Source organism: Melanaphis sacchari, unplaced genomic scaffold (assembly GCF_002803265.2).
Source record: "Melanaphis sacchari strain LSU unplaced genomic scaffold, SCAv2.0 Contig72_pilon_pilon, whole genome shotgun sequence".
NCBI lineage: Eukaryota > Metazoa > Arthropoda > Insecta > Hemiptera > Aphididae > Melanaphis > Melanaphis sacchari.
This window is the reverse complement of record NW_020271519.1, coordinates 1,453,900-1,480,872: the sequence shown is the minus strand read 5'-3', so window position 1 is coordinate 1,480,872 and position 26,973 is coordinate 1,453,900. Positions and strand designations below refer to the sequence as shown.

At 29.0% G+C, this 26,973-nt stretch overlaps 1 protein-coding gene across 4 annotated transcripts in view; it reads left to right on the top strand.

Annotated features, from left to right (window-relative positions):
- The window catches only part of LOC112600845, a 106,450-nt gene that overhangs the window by 26,455 nt on the left and 53,022 nt on the right, over nt 1-26,973 (top strand). For all 4 annotated transcript variants that reach the window (XM_025348166.1, XM_025348164.1, XM_025348165.1 and 1 more), the window contains exons 12-22: nt 52-10,532; nt 10,616-10,782; nt 11,468-11,862; nt 12,233-12,568; nt 13,466-13,638; nt 20,271-20,382; nt 21,112-21,260; nt 22,098-22,319; nt 23,451-23,698; nt 26,123-26,292; nt 26,475-26,760. In XM_025348166.1, coding sequence (XP_025203951.1) covers nt 52-10,532; nt 10,616-10,782; nt 11,468-11,862; nt 12,233-12,568; nt 13,466-13,638; nt 20,271-20,382; nt 21,112-21,260; nt 22,098-22,319; nt 23,451-23,698; nt 26,123-26,292; nt 26,475-26,760 — 12,739 coding nt within the window. The remainder of the gene's footprint in view (nt 1-51; nt 10,533-10,615; nt 10,783-11,467; nt 11,863-12,232; nt 12,569-13,465; nt 13,639-20,270; nt 20,383-21,111; nt 21,261-22,097; nt 22,320-23,450; nt 23,699-26,122; nt 26,293-26,474; nt 26,761-26,973) is intronic.

Below are 26,973 nucleotides of genomic sequence, written 5' to 3'. Positions count from 1 at the left end.
AATACATTTTTTTCTGTTAAATTTACTTGTTTTTAAAATTTTAATTTACAGAAGACAATGTTGTTGATTTACCGTCGTTACGAATTGTAAAGGAGTCGTCGATTTCTGGACCTGTTATGATGGAAGCTTTGGTTATAGATGTACCTATTGATTTTTGTAGACAACAAATAGTATCAGACACTGAATTCGATGGTGTTTCGCTAACCGAAGACATAACGCTTGCAAATAATGATAAAAGCGATAGCATGTGTGAAAATAGTCTGGAATATTTTTCGGATCATTTGTCGTCTGGAAATTCGAAACGTGAAGTATTTTACAGTGCGAGTGATACAACACCTAAAAATTCATCAATGATTTTAAAACAGCAATCGGAAGACGATGAGCATCAGTCTTTTCAAACACCAAAATTATTTATGTCAGACTCCGATGATCAGATTCTAACGCAATTGAAATTGGATGAAAAAATTTCACCTTATAATTCTAGACAAGTAATTGGACCATTGGCTCGGTCTGAGAGCAATAATACCGAAGAAGAAGTATCTGAAACACTAGCTGAAATAGAAAACGAACCACTATTATCACATAATTATTGTGCATCTGAAATTGTAACTCAATCTGACGAAGATGGATTGTATTTAACAGTATTAAATAAAATACGAGGCAAGGGAATAGAGGATGTTGTACTTAGTTCGGAAGAAGACGATGTCTTAAAAATTATTTCCAGACCAAATGTGGACGAATTTTTAAAATACATGAAAATTATTTTGGAAGGGTCTATAGTGAAGATGCGCACGTACGAAAATTTTAATATCACTAGTACGACAACTGAACTCGAACGTTCGATCCAAGCTTTACATTCACTTGCTTGGAAATTTATCGAAGAAACGGAAAGAAACGATGTAACGGAGTTGGACAAAAACACTGCAGAAAATGTTTCGAGTTTAATGACTGCAATAAACGCGAGTTTGTTAGCATTAGAACAAATCGACGATCCTTTTGGTGTTTCAGACAATGTATTAAACGAAATTCAATCGTCAGTATGTTTTGATTTAGAAACTCTTAACAATAGCGATCTTTCGGCTTCGGCTATTTTAGATCGTTTATCTGACCAAATAAAAAATTTTACAATCGTTGTCAATAGTCAGATAACTCGAGTTACAGAACAACGTATTATAGCTGTGTTACGAAACACAATTGGCACTACTTTAACGTATATTAAAACGTTACAACAGAACTGTTCTAAAATAAAATGCGTGGACATAAATTCATTGACACCTTTATTTTCAATGGTACAACCGTTAGAAATAATTTTAAATGATATAACCGTCATGGAAGAAGCATCAATAGAAGATAGCAAACCTAACTACAAATTGAAACAAATATTAATACCTCCTATTAGTTCTATTGCGTTTGCTTTAGACAATCTAAATACTACACTAAAAAACGATAGTTCGAATGACGATCAAGATTTGAAAGATATTTACGATAGAATAAATGAATCAACAAATCAGTTTATGATACTCGCTTCGCAAGGTATGGACAACAATAAAATTGCAGAGTGTTTCATATCATTTACAAAACCTATTAATGATTTATGTTGTCATCTTAGACGGTTAGGTAGATCAACAGAAAATATTGTGTCATCCGATTATGGATCTGATGATAAACTTTTATTAGATTTTGAAACACTTTTCGATGAATTGATGATGGATATTGACACACTAATCAACAATGTAAATTTTGTCCAAGATTCCGAAAATAATATGAATCCTCTAGGATCTTTATTAGAACCTTTGCAAGACATGAAAATTGGTTTATTTCAAGTTAACCAAGTTTTACTTTCGAACCAAACTGGCTCAACCATGAGTTATGAAGTTATAAGTTGTTTTGAACATTTATCTCAGCAATTAGTTCAACTAAACAATTGTATTGTGAATCAATCAATAGTAGAAGAAACAGACAAAGAAATTCCATTTGAATCTTCAATAAAAATGATGCAAAACATTCTTTTTGACGATGCTATAGATGATTTAGGTGTAAACGGAATACTTTTTGGTAGTGTTATGAAACCTCTTTTGCAACTTCAAAATCTTATTGTTTCAAAAATGGCTTCAGTAGAAAGCGATCTTAGTTTTTCAGAACATACTGATGTTACGGGTGGAGCTTGTGATACTCAATCATTGAGTTTGTCCTTATCGAATAACGCACAAACCGTCCTCAATAAAGCTACTGATGAGAATTCAAAAAATGTCATAACTGAATCATCAATATTATATAGTTCAGATAAAGACTCTGATAAACAAAATAATATACATATAGATAATTCTGAAATTAACAAAGACTCAACACGTTTTGAAAATAACGTTAATAATGATTTGGTTATAAAAAGAGGTTTTGAATTTGATATCGGTGACACATTTAAAGACGAAGAACCAAATATTATAACATCTGAAGATGAACGTGATAATTCAGGTTTTGAAGCACTATTTGATGAAACTGATTTAGAAACGATAAGTGATTTTGTTGAAGATGGATCTAAACTTGATCATAAATTATCAGATTTATATACTATGAGCGAAAAAGATATTGAAACCATGCATAAGGTAATCGATGATAGTATTCCTGAACATCTATTAGAATCATTAGAAAAAAATAATCAACAAGATTTGGTTTTGAATTCATCAGTAGATTTATTCGATGAACTCCAAGAAACATTAAAAAATATGTCCGAAGTAGCACAAGATAAATTAACTGAAATCTATGACTTAGATAGTACTACCTCAAATATCAATGATTTACAAAAAAATAATTCGAAATATATTGATCAACATTGCGATAAAACTAATAAATTATTAGATGATTCATTAGATGTAGCAAAAATAAATAATTCAACTATCAAAAATACTGATAAATTAACACAACAAAATATAATAGAAATGTCTGAAGTGAAAAACGAAAAGATGAATCAACGTGACGAAATCATTTTAGAAACAGACCAAAATGATACATTCAAAACTAAAGATATGATCATCAGTGGTCAAGATGATTGCATAGAAGAAAAAGTATTTGAATTAGAACAGGGTGTAGATTTGATTGAAAATTTCGAATTTTTAGACTCAGATAAATCAATATCTAATAACACAATTATTACAGTCAATGAAATTTCTGATTCAAGTGAAGTTAAAATGAAAGAAATTGATAATACCCATAACTTAGAAACTGCAGTAAATCTACTTACATCTACTACTGAAAAATATTCCCAAATAGTAAATGTACCAGATGAAAATGTATTATTAATTACCTCTGAAAATAATTTAATATCAAAAATAAATGACAACGATGAAGATTTAACAACTTTATCCAATTTAAAAAATGAAATTTTGGATTCTGTGCTATTAAAAAAATCAAATATTATTGAATCTAATAAAAATATAAAAACTGTTTCGAATGATGATACCGCGGTTGATACTAATAATTTGAATGAGTCAGAGAAACTGAATACACTCAGTAATGACAATGATACTGAAAATAGAGAGATTTTGTCGCTAAAAAATATTGAAGAACCGTTAATAACAGAGAATGTTTCTCAAAGTTTATTTCAACAAGATAATACTGTCGTAAATGAAAGTGATTCTATTCATAGTTCAGAGATATGTATGGCCATTCAAGAAGCACAAACTGGTGTTGAAAATGAACTTAACTCGGAAAAAGATAATTTATTAATTTCAATCGACAAAAGTACTAATTCAATAGAATTAAAGAAAGTATTAGTAACTTTAGTGGATGAAAAGAATGGTATAACATCAGAAACTAATTCAGTGATTGGAAATCAGAATAATTTGATTACTGAAGAAATATTGAAGGAAATCAAACCATACGATAACAGAGATTTAATAAATAAAAGTGATTATACTGTTGAAGAAAGAAAAACACATTTACAAGAACTAACATCATCCATAGATTGCGAAAATTCTATAGCAGTCTTGGAAGATAATATTATCAGGGACATGACTAAAAAACAAAATAGTGGTAACGAAAATTTGAATTTTGTAAAAAATGAGTATAATAATTCTGGAACAGTTGAAATTAACCAAGATATTAATATCGATAACATATTACACCATGATTTGCAACCAAATATAAATACAATTTCTACAACTGACAATAATCAAATTGTTATCTATTCTACTGAATGTGAAAACACGGTAAATCCGATAACAGAATTAAATATTCATCAAACTGAAGAATATGATCAAAATCTGTCTGACAAATGCATTGATGAAGTACAAAATCATGAAAATAAAATTGAATCAGTTAATGAAGAACCTATAGAAAATATTCAACAGAAGTGTTTTACTGCTCAGCAAAATAATATTTTACAGATCTCTAATAGCGAAGTTAAAGCTATTGATGAATTGAATGAACAATGTGAAATTTTATCAGAAATGAAAGTGAATGATGAAATAGAACATATTAATTCGAAAATAGTTGTACCATCGGGGATAATTCAATCGGAAAATGTTAACGAACAGCCTGTTTTAGATAATTCAAATCGTATTGATGATTTAGATAAAACACAGTATAATGTTGATAAGTGTGTTGATAATATGTTGCCAGTTACTGAAAATATGACTGAAACTGCTGGATCAAATGTATTAGACAAACAATCAGAAATAACTATTACAAATTCCGAAGAAGACGAAAATAAACCTGAAAACCCAAAACAAAATAAAAAATTATCTGAAAATAATGAAATTATTGACAGTATAGCAATGCAATTTAAAAATGATGTAACTAATGATTTCGATAATTCACTTCATTTGACTTTAAATGAAAAAGAAAGTAGTTCTGATCAGAAAATCAATAAACTTTCTGAAAACGAAATAACAGAAATAGCAATAAATGACGAAGAAAAGTCTATCAACACATTAAATAAGCCTTTAGAGGATTTAAAACAATCTGATATTTTGGATAATAATGATGCAGATTTATTGAAAAGTACATTGAATAATAATAAAACAATTACTTTAGACAACTCACAGTCAATTAATCCATATGAATTTGAAGAAAATCATGTTCAAATACAATTCAAAGAAAATATTGATTCTAAAAATGAGGATAACAAAGTTTTAAATGATAAAGACAGCATAATAAGTAATTTAGAGCACTTAGAAAGTAAAAATGAAGTTTTAAATTTTCCAGATGAGACTATTAATAACGAAGAAGAGAAATCTTGTTGTGAAATTCAGTATATACAAAATGATGGATCTAAATTGATCAATGAATCACCAAATAGTATGGTTGAACAAACCACTGATTTAATATGTAATGAAATGATTTTAGTATCCAACACTCAACAATTAGATTCAGTTGTTATTGATTTGGAAAATATCAAAGAACAACATGAAATAGAATTAAATATTTCTGAACCTGAAAATATAGCAGTTTTAGAAAATACAATCGATACAGTAGAGAAAAATAATTGGCAAAATGATGATATGGAACAAGTGTCCAAAGATAAATTAATATCAAACCTTTTGGACATGAATAATTTAATTGACGATGGAAATAAAGAAAAATCCATTACAAAAGAGTATATTGAAATTCAGACTTCAAAATTAATTGATGAAAAATCTATTTCTGCCAGTAATAAAGACGATGTGAATAATAGAGAAGGACAAATATTGAATAAATCACAGCTGTCTGTTGAAAGTGAGATCGAAGTTTCTTTAACTGAAAATGACTGTGTTACAACTATTAGTGATTTGGAAACAACAAAAATTAACACAGACGAGAAAATAAATAGTTGTGAAACACTTGCTTCAGAAAACGACCTTACTGAACATAAAAGTTCAATTTTAGTCAATGAAAATACAGAAGATTGTAAAGAAATCGCAAGTCATCTAAGTATGTGCATTGGAATTTTTAATGAAAATAACGTAAGCCAGCATAAAGAATTTACTGAATGTCAACCAAAGGTTATATCAGAAAACTTTGATACTTCAGAAACAGTTTCACTTGACGAAACTGAGATAACAAATATAATAAGCAATGAAGAAAAATCAAATAGAAATGAAAACAATTTAGAAATTAAAAAAACAAGTGAACAGAATAATGTTAAAAATGATACAAATAAAAATGTAAGTCCAATTTTAAATGATGTATGCAAGTATAACATGGAAAATGAAGAAATTCTAGTTAATGATAAAAATCATACATTGAGTTTATGTGAAATAAATTTTGAAAATGTGAATGAAAAACTGTCAAAAGATTTAGAAAATAATAAAGAAATAACTGAAAACAATTTTGTAAAACCGTTTGACATTAAAAGTAATCTAGAAGATACAGATAATATAAAAAATGATGAAATAAATACAGAAGAAATCAATAAAGAATTTATACATTTGGAGGATCTCGATATGTCAACGAATATATTAGAAACAATTATCGATCCAAGTGTTGACACTAATAAAAGTAAAAAACAAAAGGAAAATTCAACTATTGAAAAATTATCAAACTTAGTAGATGAATTAAATACCTCATTAGAAACTCCTAAAAGTGAATGTTTATCAATGAATAAAGACATTGATGGTAAAATTATAGACAGATCTAATGTTGATTTTTCTATTAATGAAAGTTCGGAGATTGAAGTCGATGAAGATATTATAGCTCAACACAATAATACTTCCAAAATTGAAATTCAAGATAAGTCAGTTGACAGTGTGGAAAAAGTAAACGTAGTGACTAAAGATTATCCTGATAAAAATCATGGTATTAAAAGTGATTCGATTTTAATTGAGATTCAAGGAAATGAAGTAAGTAGTACTATAAATTACAATATAGAAAATGAACACTCCACAGTAAAACTTGAAAGTATAAATGCCGATGAAAATAAATTGATAAACGAAGTAAAAATAAATAATCAAATTGATATAATAACTGCTATAGAAAATAACGTCAATGTTTTAAATGACACTATATTTGAAGATGGAATCAACGATTTATCTGCTGAAGAATCATTAGGTACTTTTTCTATAGTGCCGAAATTACATTGTATAGAAAAAATCGCAGCTAATCAGACTGAATGTGTGACGTTAGAAAATACGAATATATTTAAATCAAGTGAACTTAATGGTACAGAAAATATTGACCAACGTGCACAAGTTAAACATGAATTAAACATTGCTGCTATTGGGAACGTAATAATAGATTACGATAGTATAAAAGAACATTCAGTAAATGTAGATGACGAACAAAAATGTACAGAGAATGCGACTATAGCTGTTATTTTAGATGACAATGCGTTTAAAGTCGTGTCGACCAATGTGGATGTTTTAAATGCGCCTACTAAAGATACGATCATAGCAAAGGAGTTAATTGAAGCTGACGAAGTCTCTGAAGATTTTATAAGAGCGACAACGCTTTTATGTGAAAATAGAAATTCTGACATTTCGACGGCTGATATATTAAATGATCAAACTGAAAATTCAGATAATTTTGTTAAAGAAAATGTTCAAAGTAAAATTGAGTTAATAAATAAACCGACAGAAATATTTAATGTCGACACTTATAAACAAGGTGATTTAGCGTTAAAACAAGAGCAGAATGAAGAGATAATTGATGAATCACAGCAATCTTTACAAAAATCAGATCAAATATTTGAATCTTTAGTATTATCTATAGATGGAAATGACACAATGGAAGAGGTCAAAATTGATGTTTCAAATGAAAACATCAAGATTACAAAGGATGAAAATATTACTGATACAAAAGATAAAGTGGATGTAATACAGGAATTGAGTACCAAATCAAAAGAATCACCATCATCATATTCCCCGACAAATAATATTAATATTAAAGAAAATAAAATTGACACAACAGAAATAATCAATGAAACATTAGATGAAAAAAATAAGATGTTGTTAGACGAAATTAAAAATTCTGAAAAAATAATAACTGATTTTAAATCTGAAAAAATATTGGAAAAAGCCGTTGAAACTGATGATCAAAATAAAAATAATAATGAAATAGATAAAAATGAAGAAAAATTGAATGGAAGTGAAATAGAAATAGATAAGGCCAAACGAAGAAGTATAAAAAAGAAATCAAGTCTACCATCAGACGATAAAAAATCACCTTCACCAGATAAAACAAAAAATAACATTAGTATTAGTGAAAAGGAAATTGATACAACAAAATCTATCGATATGAGTATTGAAGAAAAAAATAAAAAAATGCCAAATATGACTAATGACACTGAGAAACTTGAAACTAAACTAGAATCAGAAGTTCTTGTAGAGAGTAATGAAAATGAAAAAGAAGAGTTTGAAAATGAAATTTCAACTAAAGATACTAAGCAGAAAAATGAAAAATTAGTTTCAGATAAAAAAGAATTGTCAGAAAAAAATATAGAAATTGATGAAAAAATACAAGGGAGTAAAGAAAATAAAATAAGCTTACAATCTGAAAATAATAAATCATCGTCAACAGATACCATGCAAAATGATATTAGTTCAAGTGTAAATAAAATTGACTCAAATATTATCAATGACACTTATGAAGACAAAAGTAAAAACCTTTCAAATGATAATACAAACATTGAAAAAGAAGAGATTAAATTAGATAAATCAGAACCAGAAATTGCTTTAGACAATACTAAAAGTATAGAAAAAATAACCAAAAATAATGTTTTAACGGAGGATCAAAATAAAAACCAAAAGAACAATGAAATTGGTAAAGACGATAATATGAAATCTACTAAAAATAATGAAGAAAAAGACAAGATTAAACGAGGAAGTAAAAAAAATAAATCAACAAGACCACGGTCTGAAAATAAAAAATCGCCTTCACCAGAAATCACAAAAAATATTTTAAGTATTAATAACAAAACAGTTGAAGCATCAAAAACTAATGATAACAGTATTGAAGAAAAAAATAAAACACCTTCAGATCATTATAACAATACTGAAAATTTAGAAATTGAATCAGATAAATTCGAACCGAAAATTTGTTCAAAAAATATTGAAAAAGATGTTTCTACTAATGACAAAGATAAAAATCAGAAGAATAATAGAATTGATGCAGATGATAATAAATTGTTGAGAAATGAAAAAAATAAGATAACAGAAGAAAATAAGAAAAAAAAATTAAGTCCAGAACCTGAGATCAAAAAATTATCTTCATCAGATATCACAAAAAATAATATTAGTGTAATTGAAAACAATATTGACACAAACAATATTGATAAAACTACCGAAGACAACAATAAACAAATATCAGAAGATAATAAACACATTGAAAAAGTTAAAACTAAAGTACAATCGAAAACCGTTGCTGAAAATGATATAAATACAACGAAAAAAATTGAAAAAGACGTTTTAAATAATACTCAAATTGAAATTCAGAATAATGACGATATCGGTAGTGATGATAAAATAAGATCAACAGAAAATTATGTAGAAAAAGACAAGGCCAAACAAGGAAGCAAAAAAGATAAATTAAGCCCTCGGCCAAAAGGTAAAAAATCGACTTCACCTGATAAAACAAAAGAAATAACAGAGCATCTTAAAATTCAATCTCGAGACGAAAACGATACCATGAAAGAATTAGAACAACAAGAGAGCAAAATAGATGAATCGAAATATCTAGGAGAATCTAAACAAACACTGAAACGTAAAGAAGTCGAACCACTCGCATTCCCGAAATCATCTATAAATAATTATGGGTCTGCCGATAGTTGTCAATCTGAAATTAACCTAAAAGATATTTCTCGAGTAGGTATTGACAAAAAACAAACGAACGAAACACGGTCTTTCGTCGGTGTCTTAACCGATGAGGAAGGACAACGCGTTGCGAAAAATTGCTTTACAACAAACAAAAAAGAGTTAAAATCGACAGGGTTTACAAAGCTTGATGACGTCGGTGTACTGGAAGTCCCGAGCTCAGGCAAACGTCCGGTTAACCGTCATCTACTGGATGTGACAGACGCACATAAGATACGTCCAAATACTCTTACGTATAGATCTCTGACGCCAGATCCATTAACTTCGTACAGATCCCTGACGCCTGACCATTTGACTTCATATAGATCTCTAACACCAGATAGTCCGACATACAGATCATGCATAACACCGAGGTCTAGGTACGCGACATCGACAAGATATGCGGGTTCATCGGATAGAGAACTATACGGCGGTAGCAGCAGTAGCCGCAGCAGCAGAAGCAGTAGTCGATCTATGAGTCCTTACCTACCAGAGTCTAGGATTTCAGCGCGAAATCTTTGGCCCACCGGCGTAGCAGCGTACCGATGCCTTTCGGAAACATCTGTTCCTCTCAGCTCAAGGCTTCTGGAGGAAGAGAGGACTTCCGGTTGGCCGCACACAAACTACGGTGTAACCACTCGGAGACGAAGGGGCTCTGACAGTTTTCTGCACGATTCAGGAGTGCGGGATGGAAGTTATTATTCTAGTTTTAGATTGTCTAACAGCCGGTCCACCACGTACGGTGCTACCGAGGACCTGTATTTGACAAAGGTAACTACCAAGCAAAATAATGATCATATTTAACGATGGTTTCACTTAAATGTATTTGCCTTTTCTCGTGTGCCCCGTTTTAGGAGGCATTCAAAGGTCTGTACTTCTGCGTTCGGATGATTGACCAAACCGTGTCGTCCGGCGCTCGAGTTAAGTTCTGGTGCAGCGTCATCGGCCATCCAGAACCTCATGTTCAGTGGTATCGAGATGGTCAGAAACTTAACAGTTTTACGTACAATTCTTCCGCGAGGTAAGTGTAGGGCTAAAACCACGACGGAATAAACAAAATTAAAAATTGACTACAGTGTTCATAAAGATTTTCTTAATCTTAACAAGTTCTTAAAAATGATCAATTATATAGTTTTTTGCTTAATTCCCTTAACTTTAAGGTACTATATGGAAACAAATAATAATAATATTTTCAATATCAAATATTTAATAGTAATTATTGCAGCTCATAGATTAAATGTTAAAATAATATATTATATTGCATGGGTGGCCAGCAAGAAGAGACTTGCCAGCCGCCCAATATATTAATAAATATGGAAGAGCCAAAATGAAAAAAAAAGTGTATGTTAATGTATGTATATGATCATTGTAAAAAAGATAATTATATATAAATTATAATAAAACGCATAAAATGCGAAACAATATATGATATTAATTAAAAATTAAAAATTAAAATAAATTCATATTGAAAATAATTTTTTTTTTCAATAATGTTTGTATCGTACGATAAGATGCGAACCATGCGAGTCTATGGCGGGAGCCGCAGTTTGGCCACCCCTGTTGTATTGTATCCAATTATTAATATTGCTATTTAAAATTAATTTTATATATTTTTAAGATACTAAGTAGTATCTATTTACTAAAATAACAACAACAATAATAATTATAACATTATATTCCATTCGTCCATTTCTCTCGTATTACAGATATGAGACAAAATATGACGGTGGTTTGGCACAATTGATTATAAACAACGCCCAGAGTGGAGATTCTGGCGAGTATACGTGTGTAGCTATCAACAGCCGTGACCGGATATCCACCACTGGGTTCCTGACTGTGTATACGTCTCCATCGGTGTTCAATAAACCACTGCTACAACCATCCCTATCAGTGGACAGTATCGAATCCAGTCGTGGAGTTTACTCTCGGACTAACCATAATTTCCGGTTACCTGCAAATTCCAAGTTCGATTTTGGTTCTCGGAATTTTGGAAGTGACTTGGTTAGTAGGCGCCCTGAGTATCCGAAGTTTATATCCAGTATAATCGCTGACGATGTGGCGACGTGTGGTGGTACGATTGCACTACAGGTCCGGGTGCAAGGTCAGTATAAGTTGTATCATTTGTATAAACTTCTTTGAATTATGGTTTTTCATAATATTAAGTACGTATACTTATATGAAATTTGACTTTTTCGGAATATTTATTAAATGTCTCTTTTTTTTAATCCCTCTACTTACAAATGAGAAATCATCGTATCACTTATTATTTACTAATTAATTTTATTTATTTTACGTGTTTCTTTTTTAAATTTTGTACATACGGGTAGAAGCTTGCTAAAACGGTATTTAGCACAACAAAAACGTTATTTGCACAAACTAATTGTGACCAAAATTTTAAAACTGAACGCGGTTAGGTTAGGTTAAGTTACGTTCTAATGAAATACAAACACTATAAAATAGAGTTGTTGCAGGTTCTCCAGTGCCGAATGTGACGTGGATGCGTGAATCTAGGCCACTACCACGTTTATCAGGCAAATACGTTTATCTGGACGAGGGTGGGCTGTACACGCTGCTGGTAATGGACAGTACGGTCCGGGATGGTGGAACATACGTATGCCGTGCGTGCAACCTTTATGGGGTGGCGGACGTAGAAAAGGCAGTTAGGGTGGTGTCACCGCAGGACTACACAGACCGTAGGGGCGTGAAGCCAGCCATTATCGTGTCAAGACCTGATGATCGACTGAACGTGGCCATCGGCGAGGACATTACCGTCACCCTCCGGGTGGCCGGTGAACCGAAACCAAAAGGTACATAATATATTATAAGGGTGTGAACTCAAAGTGGGCACCCATACTGTTATAATTATTATGTAGGTGTAGTGGTGTATGGTTTAAAAAATATATTTTTTCCATTACATTCTGATAAAAATATCAATTTATCGAAATAAATAAGACATTTTTTATAAAAGATAACAATATAATTTATTACATTAATATAAACGTAAAATATCATTGTTTATTAGTTTAGTGAATGAAATAAACGAGTGAATATATTAGACGATAAAGGCATAAAAGAAGAAATATTCATAAAATAATAAGAATAATTAAATATTAATCAAAAAAATATATTAAGTACACCTAGTTTGTGCTTCAAAATCCTTTGCAATATAAAAAATCGATATGGCCAAAAATTTGATTCACTAGTGACAGATAAGTTTTGAGAAAAATAAAATATATGTGATACAAAAAAATTGCAAAAAAATTGATATTAAAAAAAAAAAAAACATTAAACAAACGTAATTATCTTTCGTGGAATAATTGTAATATATATAATATTATATACGTATTATTAACACCAATTGTTGATTGTATAAGTCAGGAAATCAGTAAATCAATAAAATAAATCATAATATATTATATACCTACCTAAACATAATAATTTATCAATTTTTATATGCACTTCACATAACATCATTCTCGGTACTGACTTTATACATAAGTTTTATAATATAATTAATAATGTTATGTGATTCCTCTCTCCGAGTCTCATTAGACCTACTGACGTAACTTTTATTAAAAATGGTCTGGATTAATTATAGATCACATAGAAAATATCATTCATTTTTAATAATGTACGGTTATTTAATATTTATGTTAAACATTGTGTAAACGTGTTACAAATATATTTAAAACGTTTCGTTCTAGTCATATGGATGAGAGGTTCGAGGGACGTGACATTCTTCGATCGGTCGTCAAAGGAAACGGTCAACGACTACGTGAGGCTGTCGATCAAAAAGGCGCAACCGTCGGACGCCGGGACGTATTTTATTATCGCTAAAAACGTGTACGGGTCTGATAGGGCGTTTGTCACTGTCGGGGTAAGTGATCGTATCAGCAGCAGTTGGGCCTCACCGAACAGGTCCCGGTAGGAACGTCTCGTGATATGTCATAATATTGTTATTAAACTATGATATGTTGTTTTTTTACGATATCAAAAATCGCTATCGTTCTTCTTTTCGATCCGTTTGATATTTAATTATATGAATAATTGTTGTAGCCTGCCGTTCGAATAATATAATATGTAATATATTATTATTATCATAATATACACCAGTTGTAATATAGCCAACCAAAGCGGAGTTTTCTTTTTTTTCTTCACTAATAAAAATTAACCAAAAACACAAATATTCCATTTGATCGTGACTCATATTATATGATTTTATTAAAATAAATAGAATAAAATAATAATATATAAATATTATATATTATTATTTATTTTATTAAACAAATAATACAATATATATATAATGTACATGCGTCGAAATTGTTTTTTTTCCAAGCACTGTACATTATAATAATTTATAATTTATATTCATACAATATCATCGTAATCGGAGCTCGATCTGCAGCCCTAGATCGGTGTACAAATGCAACAATATAGTTACGTCACGATTTCCTTTCCTCGTTCCGAAAGCTCTATAGCCTATAACCTATCGAATTTGTCCGAATAACAGATTTTGTTGGAGTGCAAAATCGTATTTTTCAGAAACCGTTCAATCAGATCAAAATGGCCAAAGTACAGGCATATCACAATATGGCGTAGTAGGTATCCACTATATAATAAAATTGAGCGAGTCGACTTGTATGTGACCGAGTATAATGTCGTTATATTATTTAAAATTTTAATGAATCGCTATTTGAAGCGTATTTTATATTTTATCGTTATATAAATTATATTACTTCTTTATCAATACATTTTTTTTTATTACGAATAAAATAATGCGTAATCGTAATTGTTTGTTTTATGTTAATTATGATGCCCGCAATAATAACAGCAGACGTATATAGGTAACCTGTAAAGTTGCTGCTATATACATTTGAGTTTAGCGCTTATAAGGAAGTATGTTTTAAGTAACTAGTAAATTATTCATTTTATCGTCGTTTCAACCATTAAAATCTGTTGGTAGTGTTATTGTTTTTTAAATGATAATCTACGTGACCGTATAATATGATTATTGTTCGGCACTATCTCGACGAGTACCTATATGTGTCGTAATTGAGAAATATTTGTTTGTAGTGACTGATTTAATTTAATTTTAGTATAGAAAGCTCTCTTGTACTAACTGACTTTTACAGTGTAATTTTTATATGAATTACATATTTTTATTTTATAAAAATATAATTTTAATTGAAATTAAATCTATGATTATTAATCATCATAATAATACATCATATTATTACGGTAGAGTCACACTAGTAACTATTTATTTTATAACTACCTACTACATTTTTAGAGATCTCCGACCTGTTATTTGAACAAATTATCAATATTACGAGCTAATTATGGCTAGTATAATTATAAGCTATACCTACCTATTTAAATTGTTGATTGTCGATGTGTTAAATAAAATAATTGTGACGTGATTTTGCCATTTTTAAAAGTTTTAAACAATTTTGAAATGTAAATATTTTTTTGATTTTACACTTATTTTACATATTTTAATATTAGGTATATTAATGCATAATGATACATTTTAGTTAAATATATTTATGCATTTTCCACACTTAGTTTATTGGCATTAAGCCTGTTTAATAATAATACAAAACTATTTAGAAAAAAAATAAAAATATTAACAAAAAAATTATAACTATTTTTAAGTCAACAAATTTAAAATTTAATATTATCTACGCAACTAAATTAAACAATAACAATAAAAATGTATGACGTATAATAAGCTATGCTTTTTTAACGACTGTTCAATAATAATAATAATAATAATTAAAACAATAATAATGTTATGGTGTTTTTAAATAAAATGTTTTCATATCGTTATAGTAAGTACAGCAATTTTTAATATTTATTCATTTAATAATTTCAATGTATTTTTTTCTTTTTGTATCATTCTTAGTAAAATGTGACGTAATATCGTTGAATAGGTAGCGTAATGATTTTCACTTTAATATTATTGATACACAGACACAGGTAATCGTATCATAAATTATTATTTACATTAAAATCGCATTGATAAAGTTTACTACATTTCAAAATAATAATATATAAATCAAATTTTTGGAAATTTTGGTTTGAATTTTATGTAGGTATAACAATTAACAAGTAATAATAGTTATTACTTTCAGTTTGTTTATAATCACGGATTAAATAAATTTTATGAAATCTGTGTTATCGTAGTCTGTCCATTTTACAACGACAAATTGAGAATACTGAAATGTACAAAGTACGTAAATACCATTCACAACATTATATCAAACAATTACACAAATGTCTATACAATTATTGTTTATAACTTTATTTGATAATCAGGGCCTGATTAACTAATAGGCTGAGTAGGCTACAACCTAGGACGCCAATCGGCCAATGTTAAATTGAGGTCACTACAAAATAATTTTTATTATGAATGAAGAATGTTTGCATAATATATACTTCAATTAAAGGTAAAATTATTTTTTTAAACTGTCCCTATGTATCAGAATTCAGCACATAATATTATTAAATTTCCATTATTATATGGAATATGAGAAAAAATAATAAATTTAATTGAAAATTAAATATTTGCGATAACGTTTTATTACATCTAGGTTATAATAATTGTGTTTTATCATAGCCGGTGTTGGATATTTCTGTTTTTACCATTATGATAGGTTAAAACGAAGGACCTTGAGCTTTTGTTTATTGAAAGTGAATTCATAAAAAATATTTTTTCGATGAAATAGCGAAGTCTTTTGCAACGTTAAAATAAAAAAAAAATGTTTTCATGTAAAAGTGTAGTATAAAACAAAACCTTAATTTTTTTTATGAATAATAATAACATCAGTCATAAATTTTAAAATTTTTATTGCTTTTGTATATTATTTTATTAAATATAAAAAAATATTTTAGTAAAAAAAATTTTTTTTTTGATTTTTATACGTTTTATATAGCCCTCCTCTTATCCCCTCCCTTGATTCTTCGTAAGTACGCTATATCAACCCTAGCCTACTGGTGACCAACTCTTTAACAGGCCCTGATGATAATATTATCATATATTATTTGATGGAATAGATTATAATGATTTGTTTTATGAATTACAAAACTGATGTATACATGCTTGAAGTCTAAGTATCAAATTTATAAAAGTTCATGACAAGATTCTGATAAACGTATACTTACATAATTATAATTCAATCATTTACCAAAAAAAAAAAAAAAAAATACATACAAGTTATTTTTTTATTGCTGCAAATTTAATTCATATTTAGTTTTATAACATTGTATATATAATAATAGTGATTTTTGTAAGTATTTATTATTAGGATGATATTATATATATAACACTTATAAGAAAAAGAACTAAATCTAATTTTTAAAATTTTATAGTATAATTAAAAACCTCTACAGAATGTAGTACACTGATAATATAAGTCAGAACAAAATCGAACTGACCTTACCGAAATAAACTAAAAAAATATATATATTTATACTTTTAAATAAGATTCCGTATTTAATAATATAGAACAGAATTATCATATCAAACTAATATTATATAATATTTTGACAAATTCGATAGTCAAAATAATTTTTATAGTATTATATTATTACAAAAATATTTACTATTTTATAATTTACTTTAAAGTTAAAATTGTTAAAATTCTACATCATAAATTGTTATAATATTCTAAAAAAAAAAATATTTAAAACAACCTACTAAAAAATAATGCATTCTATAATAAACACGAATAACTAAATTTTTAATTATGGTCCTATATTTTCAAATATAATTTGTTTTGAGTTGATGGGTCTGCTTTTATTTTTTTATTGCTTTTCATTTTGTTTCGTTTTGAATTGGTGTTCGACTACCTTAATTCAGCCAATATTTAGTTTTTAAAACTATTATTATGATACAAAATATAATTTTTTTTTTTTTTAAATCCATATGGTTATTTTTTTAGAATTTTTTTTTCTTTTGACAAGAACGTATTTTTACAAAAACATGTTATTAGACTTTTTTATCGGAATCGTGATTTTTTCTTGAGTGTTAATCGATATTATCGAGCAGATTCATTTAGTTACATTAACTGTAAAATGTTAGTGGTTAATGCCATTCGTTCATGGACGCAATTTTATTCAACGTGTTGTCAAAAATAAAAATGTCAAATAAATGGCAAATAAAGAAAATTATAAGTTGAGTGTTTTACAATAGGACGATTACTGAATTTATATACTTTAATTGCATGTTTACGTTTTGTGAAGATCCATTATCGTTACGAAATTCGAAGAATTGAATAATTCTAATTACTTATTATATCTATATATGGCTATATGTATAATAATTAATTGGTAATTGTGTAATATTCATACATATTTATACTCTAATCATTATATAAATATATGTTGAATTAATCTTTATTTAATTATTATATATTATTATATTTAAATATTTTTTTTATAAATAAATACATTTATATCCCACATAATATGTATTATAAAAATAATATTATGGTAATATGTATTTTTTTGGTTTTGTCTGTACCTATTTTATAAAATTTTAGTATATGAGTATGATACCAGATTATTTGTGCTTAATACTTAATGGTTATAATGAGTTACAATAAGTTTCTAAATTGCCTTGAAAATACGAGTGTTTTAATTTTTAATAGTAATTAAAAAGTGATATTATTTGACTCTAATTTGAGGGATTTTTAAAAACAAAGTCAAGTATTGACTATCCATCAACGAGTTAAATACACTTCCGTGTTTTTGTTATAAACATTGATAATAATACACAACAACAGATGTATAGACCGGTGTTTGTCAATTGCGCCGATTTTTCTAGACTACCTGAAATTTATACATCTTTTGCGCCGGTGGATTTATCCCAAACGAAAAAGGTATACGTCTTTTGCGCCAATAAATTTTTCATTATCACAAATTAATTTGGTATAGGTACAATATAATAAAATTATAATAAAATATCATATTATTATACTATTATATTAGATATTTTATATTAATTAAAAAGTACATAATTAATTAAATTATCAAACATATAAAATTAAGTGTAATTTAAAAAATATAAAAATTAAAAAAATTAAAATACATATAAATAAACGATGATAAATTACATATGAATAAATTTTCAAAAAGTATTAAAATTTCATTTCTTATTGTAATGGTGACTTACCGACTTCACAAATTGAAACATATTGATAGTACCGTTTTTATATCTTGAAATATGATCATCGATGTTTGTTTTTTGTTTTTTATACTTACGAATTTATAAAAACGACGACACAATACTGATCATTTGGAAAAAAGAAAAATAGCTTGTTAGTAGTTATTACTTCCATAATATAATATTATTACATTATCTCATTTTTATTAGTGGATATTCCGATTTTACTAATTTATTGCATGTAGATAGATAACGTATAGTACCTATGTACTGTTTAAAACGTCGCGATTTTAAATCGTCCGTGTGAAATATAAACGCAGACGAGTACGTTCAAATCGCCTAGTGTGTAATCAGCTTATTTTTCAACTTCAGTATTGCCGGCGCAATTAATGTATAATCTTTTTTGGACCTAAATATCGTCCGGCGCAGTTGATGTATAACCTTTTTGAATCCCATAATTTTTTTTTCCTTACCTGCGATTTCTGGCGCAATTGACATATACCCGTATAGACAAGTTTTAGATAACCTTCCCCTATTCTAAATTGTTCATAATACTATTGGTGTTAATTAAATGGTAGGTACAGTTATGCAACTAGAAATGTCTTAAGTGAGGATCTACGATATTATATATTTATATTTTACATCAAATTATTTATTATTGTTTAACATTATTATTAGAACTTATTTTATAAATATTCTACCAAACAATCATTTATCACTGATATAAATACCCAAATATTTTCAAGAGGGAGAAGGAAAAGGGTGTTACCGAAATAATCGCGATATTTCTGATATCCAAAACCTAGTAAAGTTCACAAAGTAAAATAGTGATAATCTGAAAAATTAAAAACCTACTTCAGCTAAATAAACTTTTATTTGTGTGTAGGCAAAGGGTAGGTTATAGATAAATTTACCTACAGGTAAACAATATTATTAAAATATAACTTATGTGTTACGTGGATACTTTTAAGTACTTTGTATTATAGCTTCTTTTTTTTTTTTTGTACAACTATGTTATAAATAGGTACACGAATAGTTTAAATATTTTAAGTATAAAATGTATTCGTCTCTCGAATGACGAGTGAAGGCGGCCATATATTTCGGTTTCAATAATGTCAACGAGTCGAACATCTCTACAGACATCAAGTACATCTATATAGCTATACATTTTTATTAAACATTATCTCACCCGCTGGAATAATAAGCACCAAACGTGGATAAAGTTTTAAATTATTAAACGACCCTTCCCCCCGCCCCCTATACAAATAATATATAATATTATAATGAAAAATATATTTTACAATAATTACGACTATTACAGTATTGTTTATATTGCATAGGTGAGGAAGCGTGCGAGATCGTTAACACCGCCGCAAATCAGAAATACGATTAGCAGCCGATGGTTATGGCCGATAGGCGGTAGAGGAGGAAAAAGATGCTGCGCAAACAACGGTGAGCATTATAATACATATAGATGTCGCAAAAAAAACTGAGAAATTTTCGTAGTGGTAAAACGGAAAAATATGACGGCGACAACTCACGATGGCGAGCAGCGTTTATTTCGGTCGTTTATCGAGGACCATAACGTCGCAGTCCACCGCTATTTTTAACAACCGCAGTGTACGGTGTCAACGGGTTACGCGCGCATTTCCACTCGCGAGTTCCGTTTCCTCTGACAAAACAAACTTGGGCGCACGCACGCACCCCACATCGTCCTACAATAATAATTATCGGTAGTTATTTATTAGTGTGCGTGTACGTCACATACCTTTAAAAAATTAGTAACGCGCAAACAGCTGCAGTGAACGGAAGGAAATGGTCTATTCCGATATCGATACCGAGAGCAACATACAACTTTTGCGGGACCGATGGACGCGGAGACGCGGGACAACGACCCACACTACCGCAAATTTCTTGTTGTACTTATGCGAACACCAAAGTATACGTTATACCTATTTATATATACATAATAATATTATTAAATATAATATAATGATAATACATTTTCATTGCCGCATTACATCAGCCCAACGGGAGTGGTATGACGTTTAATGGAAATTTAATATAGGCCTCGGTCTTTCGAATTAAAAATTAATTATTGAAACAATTAAAAAAAAAATTCAATTAAATGAAAAGTATATAAAGCTATCATTGTTAATGCGATTTCCGTTCGCTTTCCAGAAGTTCCGGGCCCCGTGCGCAGCGAACCGACGGTGACGGACCGGACCAATAACCGGATATCGTTGCAATGGGATAGACCGGAAAAACCGGAAACTGTGCTCGTCTACAGAGTAGAGACGCGAACAGCTGACGAAGAATGCTGGCGGGAGGTACAATATGCTGAGCTTTTTTATATATTATATCCAATCCACCGATTTATATATTATTTAATACTTTAAATTAAAGTTGAGATGACAAGAGACTACAGAAATTATTCTGTTATTATCTATGTGATAATTACATGGACGATAATTCTAAATTTTATCCGAAAGTATTTGTATCGTCTTTAATATCGTTGGAACGAACAACTAAGAGCTGCATTCAATTCAAATCTTAGGTCATAATTCTCTAAAACATGACCTTATATATTTTGGTTTTCACATGTATTGAATTAAACATAGTGAATCATGTATTAAAAATATAAACTAATTTATGTATTACAATAACAATAATAGAGGTCACTTATAAAATCATAAAAAAAAAAAAATTATGAAATGAAAAAAATATTTTAACAACAATTTTTGCTGGTTATTTAAATTAAAAAAAAATATATATATATATACACATAATATTTACTTTTATATTTAATTAGCAAATAAATCCCTGTTTTAAAGAATGACAGTTTTATTTAATTTTTTAAAAATACGTAGCATTTCGTGTAAGTATATGAAAAGTTTTATACAGCTGTTTTTTAAATTTTTTTTTGTTTTCTGCTATACTATGTAAATAAAATCAATACCCCCCAATGGAACCAACATAAATTATAGAAATATGTCCCACAGAATTGATAGGTATTAAAACAGCAAAAGCGATAAAATCACATACACATTTAAAACACTTAAAACGCTGTAAAAGCTCTTGCTCCTTTATTTATACTCATGCTAATTTACTATCAGGTTTCTATAAAATAAATAAAATAATATCCACGCATTATTTGTATCGCGCAGGTTGGCATGACTCCCACCAATACCATAGATGTGTATAACCTGAAACCGGGTTACCAGTATCAATTTCGAGTGGCAGCTCGCAACAGATTCGGATGGAGCCAGCCGGTAACTTCTAAGGGATATGTGGACGTATTTGAGCCGAAGTTTTTACCGGAATTCCATCAACCGTTGCCTGGACAAACCAGGGTGTTATTGCAGCACAAAGCAACTTTACAGTGTCACGTAAGAACAAATTTCCGTTATTTTTTTGAGATTAGCTAAACAATATAATATTGAAAATACGTCCCATCATGTTCGTAAACGTATACATCTTATTGTACACGCATTCATTTTTATCATTACGCGTGGAACGATATCGAAATATAATTACAAAACGTAAATATGATAGTTTCGAAAGAAACTTGGTCTTAAGTTCTGATAGCCAGCAGCTACGTACATATATATAGTACACAAGTACTCAAGTACTCGTGATTTTTCCGAACATCAATAATAATTAGATTTTTATTTGACATATTTTAAGCAATAAATAAATGTTATCATAAAGCTCTGCGTTATTTTGTACCTACGCGTATTATTATTATTGTCATCGAAAGAATTCACATTTCTTTATTTTTACCACTGCGGTGGTAATATTTTTGTACAGTTAAATCACACTAAACCGTGGAGGGGGAGGGGGTGTTCGATGGCACGGAATACTTTAATGTCGGCCATCCGAAACGTATCAACGTGGTTGGCACGACTTAAAGGGAAATTGTGATTGTCATTCTGTCGTTTAACCGTATTTATGTACGACTTGACAATGATTATGTTGAACAATTAATATCAATTAAAACAATAATAATATCAAGTAAACTGATGTTGGTGTATTCAGATATTATGTAAAATTTAAATTACAAACAATTTTATTTCACATTGTTAATTAATAATACTGAAATATTTCATAATTATACATAAAAACATCTAACAACTTTTCAAAGTTAAATGTACCTACCAATTATTAACGATTTATGACAATGCATTAAATACTTTCCATACGTCGTAATAAGTATAGTACATATTCAAATATTTTATTTGTGATTTTTTTTTCAAATACACTAAAAAAAAAAAATATTTTTTGATTTTATAAATATACGAGTGGACAAAAATTAGGTATTAAAAAAATAAATACAATTTTTAAAACAATTTTTTTTAACTTTATCTTGTTTTGATTTAATAAAACCTTTATTATGTATTATAAAAATAAAAAACAAATGCCTATATATAATTTTAATTTATTGAATTGTTATAATATAAAACGATGATTTCGTAGATTATGTTTATCGACGATTAAAATTTGAAATGCATAATTGACAGGTCCGTGGTATTCCAGAACCACGGGTGACGTGGTTTAAAGATGGCGAACCGTTACTAGCAACGGACAGACATTCGGTCGCGCGCACGGACGCAGGGAAATGTACGCTGTCGATCGAGGATGTGGCGGACGGAGACGCGGGTCGCTACTCTTGCGAAGCAGTTAACGACCAAGGGAGAGTGTGTACGTTGACCGTCGTCCAAGTGATTGCCAACCGTAGGATTGTGGAGGCAGAACAGAGGCTCCAAGGGTGAGTACAATACGATACGAAATATACAATATTATTAAATTTCACTTTTACTAAAACTACGAGCGGTTTATGGTATTTAAAAATTGATTTTTTTATTTGGCATTTAAAGCATTTTCAGTGTGTATTTTTATACATTATATAAGCATTTATTATACGATTAGATAATCTAAATTGTTATCTTATTTTGTTCTTGTAATATTAATTTTGTGTTTGACTCATCATCTAATCATTATATAAACTGAAATATAACATGAAAAAAAATAGAATTAGGTCAATTATGGCTTGAGTATATGTATATTGTGTAAACTATTTATTTATTTATTTAATTATTTAATGGGCAAGATGCCCAATAGAACAGTAAGACAGTGTACACAGTAGATATAGCAATTAAATACAACATAGTTGAGAATTTACTAACAATAAACAAAAACAAATTAACTGAATTACAAAAATTTAACAGATTGTTGTAGTAATAATAAGAAAGTATGCTGATTACTAATATTAATAATAGTAGGAGAAATTTAAACGAGGCTTTGATTCTTCATTCTTCAGACGTATCATACAGTGAATAGGATAGTTCTTACCAAATATTTATTAGTGACGTTAAATAGGAAAATAAAAGAAAAATTTATTTAGTGTAGTGATAAGGAACACTAAAATGTATTTGGGAAATGAGAGAGAGCATTCGTCAATTAACTTATGCAAAACTACCAAAATAGCTTCGTTTCTTTCATTTGTTAGAGGAATAATTCCATATCATTACTAAATTATAATTATGTGGAGTGTGGGAAATGTATAAAATTAAAATTACTGAAGAACAATAATGTCACTAGATTCCCTCTATGTAAGAGGAGTCAGTTGCTGTTAACGGGTCTCGGAGAATATAAGAATACTCCAAACGCATTGGATTCTTGAAATTCTTTAGACATTCATAAATGTAGAATTTAAATATCATTGCTATTAAAATTAAATATTTTTTCACTATACATGAGTATTATATAGATAATTAATTGCTCGATAATATCGATATGCTTAGCAATGATTAATAACTGTGAATGTAAATTATTTAATTGATTTATGTTATTGCAATATTTGGTACGCGATAAATAGTATTTAATAATAATGAAAATAATTAAATTGTACAAAATAAATATACTATTATTAATTTTTTGTTATTATCAACTATGTCAAAATTAGGTTATTTTAATGCTATTTATAGGTATAGATTAGAAAATTCAAGCTTACTAGTTAAACTGATTAATTTTCATTAAGTAATAGAATATTAGTAAAATATTTCCAAATAGTTATTGTTATAATAATGTATATTAGTACATTACACGATAACATTAAAATAAATAAAGCATATCCAATGAATACTCGATTTACCAAATATTTTATCGAATTTCTTCTAAAAATATTATTGAATTAAGTAAGATATTATTATTTATTAAATAAATAATTAATAATCACGAGCTTGTATTCACTGTTTTTTTATGCAATCATTGTGCTGCGGTCGCGTGCGCAAGACTTGAATATAATATTATTATATTTTTAACGTGTTGAAACTAAAAAAAGTGTTAAAACAGTTAACGCGAAAAATCGTGTGCCCTTCGACGTGTCGAAAACATTTGGAATGCTGCAACTAATAAAAATACGATACTAGAGATGATTTACATGCAAGGTCGAACAATTGGTTAATGCTTATATTGTAATAGTAGTTACATTATAAGTGTTATGAACTGAATTCTACCCAGCTGTATTATATAATATGTGTACGTCAAATACTTTGGATACAACAATGAAATTTAATCACAATTATTTGAACATACAAACTGTTTGTAATTAACGAATATTATTCGGTCAAATAATATGGACCGAGATTTCGCCTCGGTAGCAATGGTCTTTTGTTACCGTGAAACATATTCGGGGTAATCGCTCTCTATGGATTTTTAGACATTTTATTCAATTTTTAAAATTATTTAATTGTGTGACAACTTATTGTAATCTCCATTTGTTTTATTGTTGTGTTAACTATTTCGTCATTTTCATTTACGTGATTGATATATTTTACTATAATATTATATACATACGTTCTGTTATCAAACTATTATGTACATATATATAGTATATAATTTACCTGCAGGGATCAATGATTAGCTCAGTAGATAAAAAATACTTTTAGTGAAAGGAATAAGCGAATATGTTTCAATTTATAAAGCTAAAGAGTGTGAATCCCAAGATTACAGTTGTTAATTTCATCGGCCTAGCCAAGTCAATAAACAACAAACACGGATAGATTATTATAACAGTTTTTATTGTGATTATTGATGTGAGCTAGAACATTTTTTTAATTCTATATAAAAATTGTTTGTGTTTTTATATAATAAATTTTTGTAAATTGTATTACAATATCTATTGTTACAGGTGTTTGATGAAAAACAACAACTTCAAAGAATCGGCACCGTTATTCACTAAGCATCTAATCGACCGCAGAGTGGAAATAAATTCTACGGTCCGGTTGTCGTGTCAAGTAAACGGATTGCCCGTGCCGTTGGTTTTGTGGTACAAGGATGGTCGACCAATAGACTTTTTGGGTATGTAAATTTTTCTCTCGAACTACAATTTATCGATTTTCAAAATAATCGAAAATCAACAAATATTTTTAATGTGAAAAAATCGTCTTGTGTAATATATGCACGCCACCTTTTAGTTAGTTTTAGAGTAATTAAATATATGTATTTGTATATGATGATGCTATTGCCTTTTGTTTTCACAGATAGAACGGAAGGCGACAGGAAACCACCAATCAGGGACGATTCAGACGACTTCTACACACTGGAACTGACCGAAGTCAAGTACCACGACAGCGGTACTTACGCGGCTGTGGCGTCCAATGCGATCGGAAAGGCATCCACGCGGTGCGTGCTAGAAGTGTTCAACAAGAACCGCACCGATCCAGCGGTACCCACGTTCGTTTTTGGTCTGCCGACAACCATGGAAGCTGTAGACTCGATCGTTTTGAGCGCACAAATTGACGCGTACCGTCCCGTCAAAGCTGAATGGTAAGCGTTTATTCGGATACAATAACTTTTAATTTACCAACATTTAAGTCTAATATAGGTAAAATAAAGTAATATTTATCATTTAGGTTCTTAGTATTTACAGTCAAGGTTATGGTTGGTATTATCGGTTAATGAACGACTTATTAGTTATTATAGTTATAATTGGCTCATTTATTTATTGCACTTAAATAGCAGACCTGGCATTAATGATTA